The sequence below is a fragment of the Pezoporus occidentalis genome, unplaced genomic scaffold (genome assembly GCF_034315485.1).
Source record: "Pezoporus occidentalis ecotype Australia unplaced genomic scaffold, CSIRO_AGI_Poc_V1 ctg237, whole genome shotgun sequence".
Classification (NCBI taxonomy): Eukaryota; Metazoa; Chordata; class Aves; order Psittaciformes; family Psittacidae; genus Pezoporus; species Pezoporus occidentalis.
In genome coordinates, this window is record NW_026914255.1 from 765593 (window position 1) to 783494 (window position 17902).

Below are 17902 nucleotides of genomic sequence, written 5' to 3' on the forward strand. Positions count from 1 at the left end.
ACATAGAAGCAGTGCAAGTGTCTCCAGCCTGCCTGGCTTATATCTGTAGATATGAATTAGTTCACTTTTACATTTTTACTTCATGAGAGTGTTAGCTTTTTCCTTTAAGATGCAAGTATGTATGCCTGGTCTGCTTACTGTGTCTTCCACAGTGAGCTGGTTGCATAGCAAATGAGCTGAATGTGGGAGAGGCATTGTGGGCACAGAGTGGCTGGACCACCTTGGCCCAAGCTTTATCGGAATGCATTAAAGCATGCTTTTATTAAACGCTTTCTTTTATAATAAAATGTCTGAAATGCACACTTTATAACCAGTCTCGATTTTAATTTGGGATAGGTGCTTGTAGTAATTATTCTTTTTCAAAGCACTTAACTAAATACAAGTAACTTACTCACCTTTAAAAGTACTCCTTTCAGCCCCTGCAAGGGGTCCAGTGCCTAAAGGAAAATGCTCTTCCTTTGCTTGTTTCTAATGAAGCTTCTAATTTTGGAATTTGCTTGGTGTTTGTAAAGATACAGAAATTCTCTTCAGGGGAAAAGTTCTCTTCAGGGGAAAAGTTCTCTTCAGGGGAAAAGTTCTCTTCAGGGGAAAAGTTCTCTTCAGGGGAAAAGTTCTCTTCAGGGGAAAAGTTCTCTTCAGGGGAAAAGTTCTCTTCAGGGGAAAAGTTCTCTTCAGGGGAAAAGTTCTCTTCAGGGGAAAAGTTCTCTTCAGGGGAAAAGTTCTCTTCAGGGGAAAAGTTCTCTTCAGGGGAAAAGTTCTCTTCAGGGGAAATTCTCTTCAGGGGAAATTCTCTTCAGGGGAAAAATAGCATTGGAGTCTTGACTGTTCTGCCTCATGTATTGGTAAAGCTTTTTCGCTAGGACATGATCGTTTTATTTTTGAGGAAATTATGTGGTCATTACTACTGTGGTAGCTGGTTTCTTAAGAGTGACTTAAGTCACTTAAATCCCCCAAATCATTGAACTGTTAATATTTTTCTCCAGATTTCTAGAGTGCTACGTTTCTTGTATGGGAGACTTGATTTTTCAGATAACTTACTGCTTGCTTAAGCAATAAAAACCCGCATTCCGCCATAAAACAAACTGGCCTCCTGGCCATGAAGACTAAAATCCTGATCAGGTAAGAGTATGCCATGCTTTTTGTGCATAGCTGCCTGTTCAACTCTGCTACTGCTCAAGGAATTTACAGTGCTGAAGGAACCACAAATGAGATTGATTTTTCCAGAACTTACTGGGGCACTGATTTAGGTTATGGGAGTTAACCCCTACATAAGTAGAGCCATCTGATGAGAAATTAGTCCCTGTTCAGCTTTGTACAAGCAGTTGTGCCTGAGAAGAAACTGCAAGATATCTGCAATAAATAAAATTTTATCTACTTTTTTACTAAAAAGTCACTCAGAATTGAAATTGCTCTGCTAATGCTGTGTCCGGATACAATCACACCTGCTGTTTTGATTTCCTATGCAGTAGCACATATGTCTTCAGTCTTTTGCATAAGAATGACTTTGCAGCCTAAAATGACTTGCACTGTAGTATAATCAGAGAATAGTATGTAAACGTTTTCAGCCTATAGTCATTTGAAAGTGAGCATTTTTTCACTGCGATTCCAAACGGTAATGTGAAACCATGAGACCTCTTTAAAATGTTTTGCCAAACAAAACTCATAATGTAACTTATAAGTAATTAATGTAACATACATTTTTTCAAAATCCTAAATGCTGTCAACAATGATGTTTATATTCATGGCTTAACCCATGATTGTGTATGAATGTGAGATGGAGTAGCATCCAAATACCATTTAATTTTCATAATTATTTGTAATAAATCATTGTAGTACACCTCTATAAATTGGATCAGCCCATGTGAATTACTCGCCAAGGCATACCGGTCACGTACTCACTCTTCTTGCTTAATAGTATAAGCAATACCTGCAAAGGAATGAATGTGTGTAATACTTAACCGCTTCATCCATGAAGACTTTTTGATTTGGTGATTGACAGCTTTAGGCCATTAAAAAACAAAGAAACAAACCCCTCTCATTAATACCTGAACAGTGTTTTAGTTAAGCAGTGTTTCTAAGATGCCATTCCAAAGTTAGTTTTTGTGCATTTTAAATGAATAGTTCTTTCATGATTTCATGACAGAAGTGTAAGAATGCAGGCAGCTACAAAAGTATGTCCAAAACATTTTTATCTATATAGCGCAGATGAGACTTTCATTCTCTGAATAGTCACCTGGAACATGTCGAGACCTGTGACCAAAGCTTGTGTGATATGATCATATGTGATGAGCCTAATGTAGGAATTGCTGTATGAATTAATGCAAAAGAAAGAGAATGGAGGAGCTGTTGCTTATGGCTGACAGGTCGATCAGTGCTCCAGTTGTCTGCCATGATTAAAAACCTGGACCACCCCAGGAGCATTTGCGGAGAGACCTGAGTGGCAATTTCCTTTTCAGAATAGTTAACTTAGTGCTAGAAACCTGAAAACAAACCAAAAGTAGATCATGCTGTAGAAATACATCAGTTAGTAAACATGTTAAATATTCTATTACATCTTTTCATATGGAGCATGTCACTTCAGAAGCTGCTTTTAATTGGAAGTAAGAAACCAAGGACATCATTGTACAGTTACTTTACTGAATTTCAACCTAATTCTCTTTATTTAATTAGATCCATCTCTCTCCCTTTTGTTCTGCTATGGATTTTGTAGGCACAGAGCTTTGTTCAGATGAGTTGAATTTAAAAAAATCTTCATTTGAAGAATCTACAGGTGGCAAGCATAGTGAGGATAATAAATGACAGTAAGAATAGTTGGCAGTGATTATTTACCCCTGTTCCCAGAATTTTAACAGTCAGTTTGTAGTATTGCTTTTGGGGTCTTGTATTACAGCTAGTAAGATGAGGTTGATAGTGTCTTCTCCGAGGACATGGTGATATATATGGTGTTGGTTTGTAGAAATCAAATGCAAGTGTTTAATAATCATATACTTGCTGGGAAAAAAATCACAGTGATACAAGGAGAAAATTCCTATACCTACAGTCTGTTCCTGGACCATGAAATAAGATATTTGTTTACATACTACTGCTATCAGTCTAATAATTTTGATAAAATAGTTATGCAGCTGCAGTTACCATCTGGTTTGCCACACATTAAAATCCTCTGAACAACCATTTCTAGTTATCTCATACTTTTCCTGAACATTCATACTAAATAAGTTGATTAACACTGGTAACATTTTCATTGTTTTCTTGTCTTTGAGCCATTGCTTGCTTGTCTCCGAGCCATTGTGTTCATGTAAGCTTTAAGTTGAGGCTGTCTTGCATTTTCTTACTTGGTTTGGGCTTCTATTAACATACTTCTTCTAATGTACTTTGTGTACCTAACCAGTTGTGTAGAAATTTTGGGGACTTCATGTGAAGAAGATAGGGCACAAGACAGCTTAGTAAAAAATCAGTTCCTTCTCTTGTAGATAACCTGCTTGGCAAAGTGTCAGCTTTGCTCTCTGGTATTTAAAGTCCTGATTTATATATAGTATATATGTGATCAGAGATGTGGTATTTAATAGACAAAATAATTTTTATTTTTTTTTTAGATCTTGCACTATTATGCTGAAATTTCTACAGCTTTTCATATGTCTTAAATCTGATTCACTTCATTCAACAAAAATATCATTGGCCTTCTTGGTGAATTCACTTCAGTTTCTTTAAGAACAGTTAAAACACTTTGGTCTGACCCATCAGCAAGGCATGGTTAGCTATAGGGAAAATAATGTTTTGATGTTAGTAATGTTATAAGAGTTGGTTCTTCAGCTTATCCTATTTTAAAACTTGTTGAATACTGGAAGCAGAAATGTTTGCTCATAATGAATTGCAAGCTAAGGAAAAAAGCCTCAATAGCACCAGCTATTTCTAAACAGCTGTTAGGAAATTAGTAATCTAAAGTTTTGTTGCAGTGGGTGTGGAAAGAGCTACACCCACATTCTTGAGTGATAAAATGCAAACATCCAAGACACTACATGCTGTAAGCTGCACTTTTAAATGTCACATACAGGCTGTCCTGTATGAATTCAGCTATTTGCTCCGTGCTGATTTGTCATGAGAATTGATGTGTTCTATTTAAAATATTAATATCAAAGTTCACTGACACCTTAGCACCCCAAGAATGACCACCTTAACTCTATACATGGGGCAGCCACAGCCTCTCAGGGCACCCTGTGCCAGCATCTCACTGCTTTCACAGGGAAGAATTTCTTCCTTAAATCTAACCTAAATCTACCCTCTGTGAGTTTAAAGCCATTCTTCCCTGTCCTGTTGCTGCAGGCCCTTGTCCAAAGTCCCTCTCCAGGTTTCTTGTAGCCCCTTTAGGCACTGGGAGCTGCTCTAAGGTCTCCTGGAGCCTTCTCTTCTCCAGGCTGAACAAGCCCAACTCTCTCAGCCTGTCTCCAGAGCAGCAGCAGTCTTGATAGTCTCGCTTAGCATTACACCTTGCTTAGTATGAGTTAGGATTGCAGTAGGAAAAAAGTTAAGGCATTATGTGCGGTTGTAATGTGAGCTCTGGTTTTGTCTTCTACTCTACACTAGAATTAGTGTTATTTCTGAATAATGCCATGTGGTCTGCTCCTGAAAATTTGTGAGACGACTTCCCAAATTCATCCCATTCCCACTTGTGTTGGTTGCACAGAAACAAACTTATTTCTGCTCAACTGTTCTGAAAACAAACCAGCTGCAAGAAACCCTTTAAGCCATAGGACCAGGGTGAAGATTAAAACAAAGCATCTTAGTTAATGAATGTTCATTGTGTAAGAACTGTTGACTGCCAAAGCAGCTCTGAAGGTACAAAATGCTCTTTGCTCTGGGGAGCTCCCAGGTGTAGACGCCAGTTTACCTGGAAGTGTACCAGAGCTGTGCAGAGCTGCAGGAGCTCCAGGCTCTGCACATGATGATGCTGGGTGCTCCGCTCTCTGAACACGAGGCATTTAACGTTTGAAGACAGGTTTTGCACAGCAGCAGTTTACGTGGAAATATCCTGTTTCCTAGTGCATGTGGTTATCAGGAGAAGTTACAAAATAAACGTATACGTGCACCCATTTTTCATTTAAGTCACAGCTAATGACTGTGTGAGGGAAACTTAATATTATATAGGGTAGGCATTTGAAGTCGGTGTTGAGAGTAAAATCCTTTGTACTGGTTTAAGAGAAAGCAGGAGTATTTCGTGATGTGATCATTCTAATTCATAACTCTGTATGCTAGTCTTCCTTGGCTATAATGGAAATCTTATGGCTCAAGGCTTCTAAAAATCATTATCACCTTTAAAAAATCAGAGGAAATAAGCAAAAATTATCTTATATATGATATGCAGTAGTGGTCCAGGCAGTCTTTTTTAATTTAGAGTCATTTTAGTGCTTCACATACAAGCAAGAGCACAGCTTTACAAGGAGTGAGAGATGAAGAAGCGTATTCCCTTCTAACCTCTCCTGAAAACAAACTAACCAATTTGAAACATCTTAATCTTAATTGTAATTGATTTCTCTCACTGAGAAGGAAATCCTGTTTAACTTGATTGGTCTTTAATTTAAAGTCTTGCTGCTTTTCGGAGAGCACTTTTTCTTGCCAGTGTTACGACTGCTTTAACCCAGTTCATGTATCAGGAAAGAGACTTTAATTTGTAGCTGTATATTTCAAGTTAAATAACTGTATTCTTGCAGTGCTGCGAGACTAATGCATACATAAACAGAATGGCTGTTGAGTAACAGCTGCTTTTTGTGTGTTATTGTGATTCAGTGATCTCTGGTTCCTGCAGCAAATTTCGATAAATATGGAAATTCAGTCATATTTCATTGTCCGTTTAAATAATAAAGCAATCCACGTGAACTATCTTAATGCCTTTGTATTCACTTTTGCCTTTTCCATTTTATCCACCAGTGTCTAATGCTAGTGTTTTGCTGCTTCTTTTGTTTCTTTATTTTGTTGCTTTTGTTTGAATGTATTATTGTGTTTATATGGAACTGGTCAAAGAACCGTTACTGTATTTTACGTTTGTATCTACATTTTATTTTGCATGCTTAACGTGGCTTTGCCTGGATATTCTTTTTGGTAAGTTCAGAATTTAAAAGCATAATGTTTTTCTGTAGTCAAGTTTGTAACCTGCCACCTTTTCTCCCACCTCAAGTAACATCGTCACTATTTTTTTTTTTTTTTCTTGTCATGCTGATTTGTGCTCATGTACTGTTCTGCTTTGGCTAATTCTACATATGGTAGCACTGTTTTCCTAACAACCCATTTTCATCTCTTGCAGAGCTAAACAGTATGACTTCGGTACTAATGTGTACTAATTTGACTTTTATCTCCAAGCATAGTTGGCAGCTGTTAAAATGATCTGTTCTGAGAACTCTGTGTGGATTTGAGACACAGAACCTCAGCCTTAGAAAACCATGTTAAGGCTTCTTTGCATAGCCTGGTGGTTATTCTGCGCTTCACAGGTATTATTTTTCAGCAGGCTTCTCCAGGTCTTCTAAGAACAGTGTGCATGTTTATGTTTTTCTTTTAGCAACAGCTTGCTCAGCTCCAGAAAGAAAAATCAGAGATTCTGAAGAACCTGGCATTATACTACTTCACCTTTGTTGATGTTATGGAATTTAAGGTAAGGTGTTAGAAATACAGCAGTTGTTCTGTCACATCAGTTTTCTGTCTTTTTATTGGTAAAATAGTTGAACTTGTAGCTCAGTTCTTAAAATAAAAAATCAGTCTCCATCACTAAGCATAGTAAAGTGATTTACTTAGATCGTTTTAAACTGAGGTTATTCCTTTGTTTTTCAAGGACCATGTTTGTGAGCTGCTGAACACTATTGATGCTTGCCAAGTCTTCTTTGATATTGTAAGTTTCTGGGTTTAAACTTTCAAGTGTCTCTTAAAACACTTCGAATCAGAGCCCTGTGTGGAGAATTGAATGGACTTAGTTTCTTGGGCTCTAATTATAAATGCAGGAGAAATAAAACCACAGTAATCATTACATCTCTAACTTGTATAACAGCTTGAAATCAGATGATACTGTCTGAAACAAGCTGCTATGGACAGCATTGTCTGTTACCAGACATACATATCTTTCTGTAATTTTTGCTTTGTTGCATCTGCAAGTTAATTTTGGGGGTTTACTGCCATATGTATGCGTAAGCCACAAGGCAGTAATATTACTGGTGTCCACCTAAGCTGTGTGAGGATGTCACTTCTGGCATTGGCTAAAATACATACAAGAGCAGCTATATACATTTAAAAAAAAAACAAAACAAACCACTAAACCAAAAAACCACCAAATCTCAAACACCTTTTCCTCATGGGTTTAGCTTTCTTATTGTGTATAATGTCACCTTGTTACTTTTAGCCATTATTCTAAATTTGGCTGACTTAAGCTCATAATATGAAAGAGAAGCGAGTATATATCCTATGGGATGATATTACCATGCTGGTGGGATATATGCTAGCTTTTTATGTTATCAAGTCATATTTAAATATAATTCATAGGCAAGGCACTTTATGACTGTTTAGTTGCATCCAGAAGAAGTTTTACTATCTGTCAGCTAACCTGTGACATGTAAGCCTGGAAGGATTTATGTGCATGCTTGCTTTCATGAATGCAAACAGTTCTGAAGATCTGAGTGAATAAATGAGGACAATACGAAGGTCTGTATGCAACCAGGAAAAAACTTTTGTCCAGGACAGTCCATTGTATTTAAAAAATGCTGAAAATAAGTGATAAGGTAAAGAAAAAGTTTTGTGCTTGTTTCTAAAAGTTTGGGAGTTATGATTCACTGTTTTTTATCTCTAGACTGTAAACTTTGATTTAACAAAGAACTACCTAGATTTGATTATAACCTACACAACTCTGATGATATTGCTGTCTCGAATTGAAGAAAGGAAGGCTATCATTGGATTGTATAACTATGCCCATGAAATGACACATGGAGCAAGGTAAAAATCTGTTACAGAAGTAACGTGTATAGGGATAGTAATAATAGTAACAGCTGCACCTGAGTAAATTGTTTGTTGTTGCTTTTAGTGACAGAGAATATCCACGCCTTGGCCAGATGATTGTGGATTATGAAAATCCTTTAAAGAAAATGATGGAGGAATTTGTACCTCACAGTAAAGTATGTAACAACTTTTCACAGGCACTTAACCTTAACTGAGAGAAGCAGAGATAAAAATATGAATAAGCAAGATAATAATCCTTTGTTTTGTCAAAGGCCATTAGGTATAAAGTTTAAATTCTTATTTATAATGGATGTCTGAGGCTGGGGATTGATATCCTGTTAAATAACAGAACCTATAGAAACACAGCAATGTTAAGACACATTGGTAAGATTCTGTTTTATTTACTAAGGATTAACAATTGATTAAAAATTAGTTCTGGATCATCTGTGAATACCTGCATGCATGTTCTGTTTTAGTTTGTAGCTTGAAATGAAGGAGATTGCAAATGTTTCTATGAAACCAGATTTTTGCTAGTTTACCATCCTAGATGAATGTGTTTTTCTGCTTTGTAACCTGAGGGCTTTTGCTTCGGCTTTCCTTGAACTGGGGATCCTGGATATCACCACTGCCTCTTGAATAATAGCTCCTACACTCAAAAGCTAGCTGAGTATCATGCTCAGTTGACTTCACCAAGTTAAATGAACCCAATTCCTTTAGCCTTTACAAATGCTTTTAAGCTTGCACTCTTACGCAGCTGGTTGTGCTGCAGTTCTGTGATGGTATATCTACACTGTATCTTCATATGAGAATACCTTGGAAAAGAGACTGATCCATTCGTTGACTTCGGCAAGGCTTATCCTGCTTATCACTTCCCATTTGTCCACCAGGCTTGCTACTCTGTCTGTCAGAGGAAACTAGATTTGTTTGATCAGTACTGACTGACTGTTGTTTATAGTGGTGTTATTTTCTAGGTGCTTGCAAATTGATTCCCTAACACCTTATTTTGGAATCTTTGGCAGGAATTGAAGTTAAATGCTAAATTATTGCCTAAAGATTTTAAGGTTTGTGTTTGTTTGTTCCTGTTTTGAAGTCTAGGTACTGGTTGTTTTTTCTTCTCTAGTCTTGAGATTTTTTTCTTAATTTCCTTAAATTTTTCAAGGTAGTAACTAGAAGTTCAGAGAGATTCCCAGCTACTTCTCTCAGTCGTCTGAAGTCAAACAGTTTTGAATATATCTCATTTGTCTAAATAATCAGATTTTTTTTACTTTCCTCTGGACGATTCCTGCCTTAAGACTTACTCAGCTAAGGATCTCATTTGCAATTAATCTTTTCTTTTGCACTGTTAGGAAAGATGCTTTACTTTTTAGCATTTTGTTTGTTTATGCTCTTGTTTAATAGTGGACCAGTCCATTCCCTTAATGTTTGTAAAGCCATTCTTCAGTCATTCTCATTTGCTTTTCTGCTTATCCTGTACTGGAGGTATAAATTGGGGTCAGGGATACCTTCAGGCACTGTGCTATAGAAACACATTCTTAGGCTGCACTCTCATGGAACTGCACACTGAAGTTGTCCTTTTCATCCATCTCACTAGTTTGCAGAAGACATGACAGTTGTTTAGTCTTTTAAATTAGCTTCAGCAGATGAATCCCTCGCCTCCCTGGGTGATCTTTTCTGCTGGCTTAGCACTTAGACCTGGCTCCCTGAGGACTCAAACATGTACCAGTATTGATGCAAAAGGCAGGGAAACAGGTAGGACCACACTTAACTCAGATAAGAAGCTTAATCTGCTGCCAAGGTCTCCTGTAAGCAGTATCTGCTCAAAATAATTCTAATTTGCTAGCAAAGAGGAAAGGACATACTAAATGAAGTGGCAGAGAAGGGAATAACACAGTAATTGGGATGCTTGAATAAATAATGAACAACTTGCAGTTGTGTGTCACAGATTTGTTTCCCTGATTGATTCCTCCTGCCCTCCCATGTCCTTTGGACCTCAACTCAACATTGGTCTTATTTTTAGTCCCTTTCAGATGCTCTGATTTCGCTCCAGATGGTTTACCCTCGAAGAAATCTCTCAGCTGACCAGTGGAGAAACGCACAGCTACTGAGCCTCATCAGTGCCCCCAGTACAATGCTTAATCCTGCACAGTCTGACACAGTATGGCCTTTTAATTTGCGCTGTATGATAAAGTTAGGCAGTTTTCTGTGAAATAACGTGGGGGTGTTTTAATTTTCTGTTTCATTACCTTTATCTGTAAACCACGAAAAGCCAAAACCCAGATCCATTATTCTCTTCTGTGATGAGAATAACATCCTTTATTCTCTTCTGAATAACATCCATTATTCTCTTCTGTTACGAGAATAACGTAAGATTAATCTTATGCAGATATGATTTACCGTGTAATGGTATTTATAGAGCTCCATATGGGTAAAATGATAGATGCGTTAGAAACACTACAATAGTAAAGGACAGTGTTTATAGTGACATGGTTTAGCGGTGGACTTGGCAGTCCTGGGGGAGTGGCTGGACTTGCTGATCTTAAAAGTCTTTTCCAACCTAGTTGATCCTATGATTCTGTGTGGGTTTTAATCAGAGAAGTAAATAGGCTGTTTTGGAGAATACAGAGAAAAAATTTTCTTGCATTAATTAAAGCTTCTATTGCTTTAGCTCATGCCTTCATTTCCAGTATTTGATGATCAAATGATGAAGGGAAACGATGTTAACTTCTGCAGTTGTGAAGGAAGAGACCATGTGTGCTGTCTCAGATGTCTGTGGACCAACAGATGAAAATGGAGCTAATTCTTTTAAATTTTGACTGTTTGCATTTGCTGCTTCAGCTGTGATATGAAAAGTCTTAAGGTCCTTTCCACCCCTAATCATTCTATATTTGTATAATCATTGTGAAAGAATTCAAGCATTAATAGCTGTCAGGTTGTGATTAGTATACATCACAAGCCTTTTGCTCTTAAATACAGTGTTTGTCAAAACTAAACATTTGTCAAGATCAGTTCACTGTCTACTTCAAGGTATGGAAGCTCATTTAATGTTCAAACCCTCAGTTCTAAAGAGACGAAACAGAGCCTTGTTAGTAATCAGCAGCAGTCTTTCATGATTACTTAGCATTTAAGGATTTACTTGTCCCTTTTTTCTAAAAAGTACTTCTCGTGAAATGTATTGTCTTTTACATAATCAGTTTTCTACAAATTACTGCTTTTCCAACAGATGCCATGTGAATACCTCTCTCTGGATGCAATGGAAAAATGGATCATTTGTGAGTAACATTCTGAAACAGCTCATGGTTGTTTTTTTAAAAATCAGTTAACATTGAAAAGATAACTTACTTTTCTGTACTGTACAAAAGCTGTTTTACTGAGATTCTAGAGAACTTGATCAAATCTCATGTACCATACTTTTACCTGCAGTAAAGTTTAGAATTCAGCAAGTGCTGCTGAAACCAAGTTTGTCATCAGTTTAGTACAGACTTTCACTAGAAGTGAGTGCTTTAGTAAACCTGATGAAAATAGCCAAGTAGAATCAGCATGAAATAATTCATGTTACAAAAACATTACAAAAATACCTCCACTAGAACAGTGTGGGGTGTTTTTTTAATATATAAAACGATGTTATCCATTAAACTGATTATTAATTAGCTGTTTGAACTGTTCAGGAGAAAACACATAACAATGTCTGTTCTCTCACTGTCTTTGTGCATCTGGTTTGTGACATACATCAATGTGACTTCTGAAGTTGGATTTATTTTGTGCCATGGAATCCTAAATAGTGATGCTACAGCTTTGAACCTTTGGAAACTTGCACTTCAAAGCAGCTCTTGTTTGGCTCTGTTTAGAGATGAAGTATTCCATATTCACAAAGCTGCAGAAGACTTGTTTGTAAACATACGAGGGTATGTTCTTTTCTTTTTTTTTTCACCTTTCAGAATTTCTGTTAAAAATTAAAAATTCCTTGAAGAACTGTTTTGAAAATGTTGCTTTGACTTCATGTAAAGTCTGCTTAAGGATAGTTAGCACACAAATGTTTTTGCTTAATATCCTGATTGTTTCTTCAATGTGTAACTTTCAGGAGCCTGATTTCATAACGATCATGTCTTTTTTTTTTTTTTTTTAATCTCAGTTATGAGACAGTCTGAAGAATCAGTCTGAAATGGCAAAAGTCCACAAATCTTAATCTAGTGAAGAGAAATGAATGTACAGTTTGCTTGAAAAATTGCATGTTGCTGTAATATATGAAAACTCAGAAACAGAGCTGAGACTTCTACCAGTGTGCTCTGTTCAGGGAAATAAGCCTCCTGTGAGCTTTTTGCTGTATCTTGCATGCTGTGGCGTTGCAGTTCATCCCAATTGGCCCTTGCTAACTTGTGCTACTGGTACTTACTATGGTATTGGATTGTTTTTCACTTGCAGCTACAACAAGCGTATTAATGACATCAGGGAATGCAAAGAAGCTGCTGTTTCACATGCGTAAGTGTCTGTATACAAAGTTTTCTGTCATATTTTAGTGTTGATTTTCTTAAAGCTGTAAAGAATGTCTGAACCCATAAGGAATGGTTTCTTGACTGCTTAGTTGCCCATTTTCAAATGATATAATGTACTGATGTTTTAAATCTGGATTTGCTTAATGATGTTATTGATTTAACTTACAAAGTTTTAGATTATTTTTCAAATTATCAGATGGATACATTTAGTTTTTTCTCCAGTTTCTTTTTATCTAATTACTTAATGCCGTTAAAACAGAAATGTTTTAGTGGAGTCAAATGCACATCACAGAGCAGGGGCAGAGAACTTGGATTTTAAAGTTACCAGACTTCAGAAATATACAGTCTTGGGGATGGGGGTGCCAATTTTAATTGAGCCACATCCTTTGAAATAGTGAACTTTAGAAGCTGGTATGAGTTGCCTATGCTTGGGCTTACATGTTTGGAAAAAATCAAATCTGTTGTTAGCACATCGGATGATTTCTCGGTTTGCTCTTTTGATGCAGCGGTTCAATGCATAGAGAGAGACGCAAGTTTTTACGTTCTGCACTCAAAGAACTGGCTACTGTCCTATCTGATCAGCCAGGCTTGTTGGGTCCCAAGGTAATTGTGGTTTTTGTTTTGCGTTTATGCAATCCTACAGTCTGTGTGTCAATGATAATATGCCACTTAGTGTGTATGGGGGCAGGGGAAAACATGCACTTTACTCTGAGAAACCTACCTAGGTTTTAAGATATTTGGGTTTAGAGTCTGGTTGACTCTTAGTGTACGCAAGCTGTTCAGCTGTTGCATGTATCTATAAACTTCTGAACAATTTCTGTTTTTTCAGGCACTTTTTGTATTCATGGCATTATCCTTTGCTCGTGATGAAATTATTTGGCTTCTTCGTCATGCAGATAATATGCCAAAGAAGAGCGCAGATGATTTCATAGATAAGTATGTTAATTTTTAGTGTGATACCTTAAATTTTTGAGAATTCACAGAAAAAAATGCATTTGAAGAGAAGGGAATCTCAGAGAAGGTTGCCTGTATGGAAGAGTTGGGATTGTTCAAAAAATCCTAATATGGAAATATTAAGCTTCCCATCAAACCAGAAAACTTCAAGTATTCTAGTAGAAAATAGAGCACATCAGTGAAAATTCATTCTCTGCAGAAAATTTAATTATGAAATAAAAATACTGTATAAAAGTTGAATGTGTTTTTTCCCCAGAATAAGCAAAATTAAAGCTTTATCATGTGTTTTCAGTGATTTTTGCTTTGGGCAAGTCAATGGTGGAGGGAAGGAAACTGTCAAAAAGCTTGATTTGTCGATTTGTAAAATGCCTCTTGTAGTAAAACTGGCTTTTAAATCTGGTAAGATTTATGTAATACAGCATTAGTGTCATCATAAACAAGCTAAAAATAAAAAATGGGATGATGAGATCTTACAAATGTGGATAGGCAGAAAGCCTGTTTGGTTGTCTTTGAGTTCTCAAGGTTATTGAACACAAGATCAGCCTGAATGGCTGTATTGATGGCAGGAATTTAAACAAGTGACAATCACATGGCTATTTGTGATTGTAATAACATTGCGGTTTCTTCACTGGACTTTAGGTGGTAGGGAGGGATGGAGGTCCCAGACCTGCTCTGAAACAGCCTGTGCAAGTATTTAGCCATCCTCATGGTTAAAAAAAAAAGAATATAAAAACCTGAAAAGTGGCTATTACAGTAGTAATTTTCAGATTTAATTTCTTTTTGAGGAAAAACTGCAAATTTTTTCAGATTGAGTGTTATAAAAGCACTTCTTATTCAAAATATTGAATGAATAGTTATACAAACCTTTGAGGATTATCATGATAGTATCCTGTTAACTTACCTCCTGTTGAGTGGATTTTACCTTGCAGAGAAAATTGTCTATGAAAACTTATTTTACAATGTTAAAAGGTATTTTCATACAGCAATTACCTGTTAATAAATAGTTTTAAAAGCCAGGTATAAGAGGAAATCCTCTTGAGAAGTATTCCACTGATACAAATAGGTTTTCATATTTTGGGTGTTTCATATTTGTAAGCTTTTCCTCGTCTTCTTGCCTAGACACATAGCCGAGCTAATATTCTACATGGAGGAGCTCAGAGCACATGTGCGAAAATACGGACCTGTGATGCAGAGATACTATGTGCAGTATCTCTCTGGCTTTGATGCAGTGGTCTTGAATGAGCTTGTTCAGGTATGACAAGACTGGGGGTTTGGGTTCTCAAATGCGAACTGTAAAGGTTTTTCTTTGTCCAGAATGACTTTATGAAACACATTCTGGTTTGTAGATTTTGGTGAACACTATGGAATATAGCAAATTAACTTCCTGTTTAATGCTGGAATTGAGAGTTGTACCTTTGATTGCTGTAAACATAACACAAGAGGGACACAGACCTGCTTGAGCAAGTCCAGAGGGCTGAGGCACCTCTGCTCTGGAGACAGGCAGAGGGAGCTGGGCTTCTCTTCAGCCTGGAGAAGAGAAGGCTCTGAGAAGACCTTAGGGCAGCTCCCAGTGTCTAAAAGGGCTACAAGAAACCTGGAGAGGGGCTTTGGACAAGGGCCTGTAGGGACAGGACAAGGGGGATTGGCTTTAACCTGCCAGAGAGGAGATTGAGATGAGATTTCAGGCAGAAGTTGTTCCCTGTGAGGGTGCTGAGGTGCTGGCACAGGGTGCCCAGAGAAGCTGTGGCTGCCCCATCCCTGGCAGTATTCAAGCCCAGGTTGTATGGGGCTCGTCTCTGCCCTTTGGCAGGGTGTTGGAACTGGATGATCTTTAGGGTCCCTTCCAACCCAAACTATTGTATGTATGTATGTATGTTTAGAGACTATGTATGTATGTTTAGAGACAATGAAACGGGTATGGCCACTAAAGGAACTTGAAAACTTTCCTTGCTTAGCCTGACGAACGTATGATGGGCCTTCTGACCTGTTTTAGTTTTAATCTGTAGCGACCACCAGATGGAGCCCAAATTTCCCGCCTAGCTGAGCTACTCAAACTTGCCGAGTGTGTCCTGTAAGCTTTTTATGTTGGGTTCAGAAATCAATTTCTCACTTCAGGCATTCCATCAATTACTAGAAGGTGGAACTAAATTACTGTTCAGTTAAACAATCTGTTTAAACAGCTGAAATACCAGTTTGTATCACTGTATAAATTACAAAATGTAGCTGAATCCTTGGGTTTACTTTCAATACTAAAAAAAAGTGGTTTGGTATTTTATCCTTATAACTCTTAATACTTACATATTAATAGATGTTTGAGTGACAGAATTAAGTATTTTTTACACTTACCATTGATTTCTGGGGAAATTACTTTCTGGATTTAGTCAGTGACTTCTAGAAACTTACAAGTGACACAAGTGTTCTGTCTTGATAGGCTAATCCTTAGGATCACACTAAAATGAGGGGAAAAGATGGCTTGAATTTTAGTTGTAATTAATTCATAACATGTATCCAACACAAGGCTAGACAGATGGTTGAGTGACAACTTGGATTTTTTTCAGCCTTTACATCAAAGTATTGGTCACAGCTGGAATTATGAGAAATTTCTGTATTATATTATTTAATAGAAATATGATATTATTAGTTGCTGAAATTGCTTTTTTGTGAACTGTTGCATTTTGTAAAAGTGGCAAACTTTGACAAAATATTTCAGGTGGTATCAGTCACTGAAGTCAAGGTTAGTAATAAAACTGCTGAGAGGGGGCCTTGTGGGAAGCAAAGCAATGCTGATGTGGGCTCCGCTATATCCTGCCACAGCCAGTTTTCTTTGCAGACAAATCAGGTGCCTGTAGAGGTCAGAAAAATGTTTGGTGTCTGCTGTGTAACAGGAAAATATTTGGTGTCCAGTTTGTAAGTGACAGCAGTGTAAAAGTGCATGAGCACATTTGCTGACAGATATTTCAATTTTGAGCAGATATTGGTTTGGAAGCAAGCTTTCCTGTCATCAAGCAATGAGTTGAAAAGTGAAAGCTGTTAAATAGCACCATTTGAAATATTCTGTGGATTAATTTAATTGTGTAAAGTTTTGTACATTTCAGAGCACAGCTGATAAATAGGGCATGGGTATTGACATTGTTTTGTAAACCAAGTTTTAAATAATAATAGCAACACCATTTATTTTAGAATCTTTCAGTGTGCCCAGAGGATGAATCAATTATCATGTCGTCTTTTGTGAACACAATGACTTCACTAAGCGTGAAACAAGGTAAGTTTAGCTTGGGAAAATGGTAACAGAATAGCAGATTCCTCTGGGAAGCTTCATCTCTTTTTGTCTCATGCCACCAGTAGAAGGAGATAACTTGCATAAACTGAATTTGTTCCCGTGTTTCTTGTTTGTGACAATATCTGCTTGTTGTGTCCCTTTCCCAGGGCAGTTCTATATAGGCAGAGCTTTTGAAGAACGCTATTGGGAAGCAGTCCTACCTTTAATTTAGACAGCATGTCACACACATCTTCATCTAAATATTTTGACTTCTATTAGCATGGCTGTGCTGGACTGAAATTTGTAGGTAAACGCATGGGGTTCAGCACCCAAGTAATGATTGAGTACTTTCGGGTTTCTTAGAAGGTCTGATACAGCGTATCGGAATTTGTAGTTTGTTTTTCTAAAGGTTGTATGTTCTATATTTTTTTCTGTGATGCAGTTGAGGATGGAGAGGTGTTTGACTTCAGAGGAATGAGACTAGATTGGTTTAGATTGCAGGTAAGTCTTTGTAAGTATGTGTGACACTTTCCTAACTTAAAACTAAAATGTTTAATAAATTACTGCTCTTCTAGATTACTCTCACTGCAAGTGGGTGACAGGCTAAGAACCTATTTATTTAAAATCAGGCAATTACTTAAACAGATAATTTGCTACATTTTGTAGCGGTCTGCATTGTGTGCTTTTTATAAGTCATTCTTTGAGGTGTTTGTAACAGTTCAGAAATACTGTGTTGAGGATGAGCAGTTGATGACTGCGCACTGTACAGGCTGTGCCCAGCCAGGGGAAGGTAGAAGCTGTTCAGTGAGATCACTCCTGTGTATTGCAATAACTATCCCCACTTTATAAAGAGGGGATATGTGTATGTGTACTGTTTAGACTGTAAAGCAATTGTATCAAGTTTTGGTAGACACGTTATTCTTATATTTTCAAAATACACATTTTCTTGCCTCGCAAAACCTGGTGGTTAAAGTGGGGGCTCACAAGTGCATGTTAGTGCTTTGTCAATAAATTTGTTCCGCGGTTTATCTGTGAATTGGTGTCGTATTCGGGTGACGTTCAGAGACTCAACTGAAAGGCAATTTGCTCTTAAGCTGTAGTGGAAAGATAAAATAGTCTGTCCATGGTCTTTAAGTACACAGGTGTCCTATGCGTAGCATAGTCAGCATTTAACATTTGTATTGGGCAATAACAAGGAATTTGCAAAAAAGGCAGCTGTAGATGCAATCTT

At 37.3% G+C, this 17902-nt stretch overlaps 1 protein-coding gene across 6 annotated transcripts in view; it reads left to right on the plus strand.

Moving 5' to 3' along the window:
• NCKAP1 (NCK associated protein 1) overlaps nucleotides 1–17902 on the plus strand; it is a 61314-nt gene that overhangs the window by 16517 nt on the left and 26895 nt on the right. For 2 of the 6 annotated variants that reach the window (XM_062621992.1, XM_062621994.1), the window contains 13 exons: nucleotides 6554–6640; nucleotides 6818–6874; nucleotides 7823–7965; nucleotides 8054–8144; nucleotides 9986–10123; nucleotides 11189–11237; nucleotides 11714–11870; nucleotides 12388–12444; nucleotides 12965–13061; nucleotides 13288–13394; nucleotides 14532–14664; nucleotides 16593–16674; nucleotides 17114–17172. In XM_062621992.1, coding sequence (XP_062477976.1) covers nucleotides 6554–6640; nucleotides 6818–6874; nucleotides 7823–7965; nucleotides 8054–8144; nucleotides 9986–10123; nucleotides 11189–11237; nucleotides 11714–11870; nucleotides 12388–12444; nucleotides 12965–13061; nucleotides 13288–13394; nucleotides 14532–14664; nucleotides 16593–16674; nucleotides 17114–17172 — 1257 coding nt within the window. Of the gene's footprint in view, nucleotides 1–6547; nucleotides 6641–6817; nucleotides 6875–7822; nucleotides 7966–8053; nucleotides 8145–9985; nucleotides 10124–11188; nucleotides 11238–11713; nucleotides 11871–12387; nucleotides 12445–12964; nucleotides 13062–13287; nucleotides 13395–14531; nucleotides 14665–16592; nucleotides 16675–17113; nucleotides 17173–17902 lie in introns of all 6 variants that reach the window. The other 4 variants (XM_062621991.1, XM_062621993.1, XM_062621995.1 and 1 more) reach the window with 2 other exon arrangements.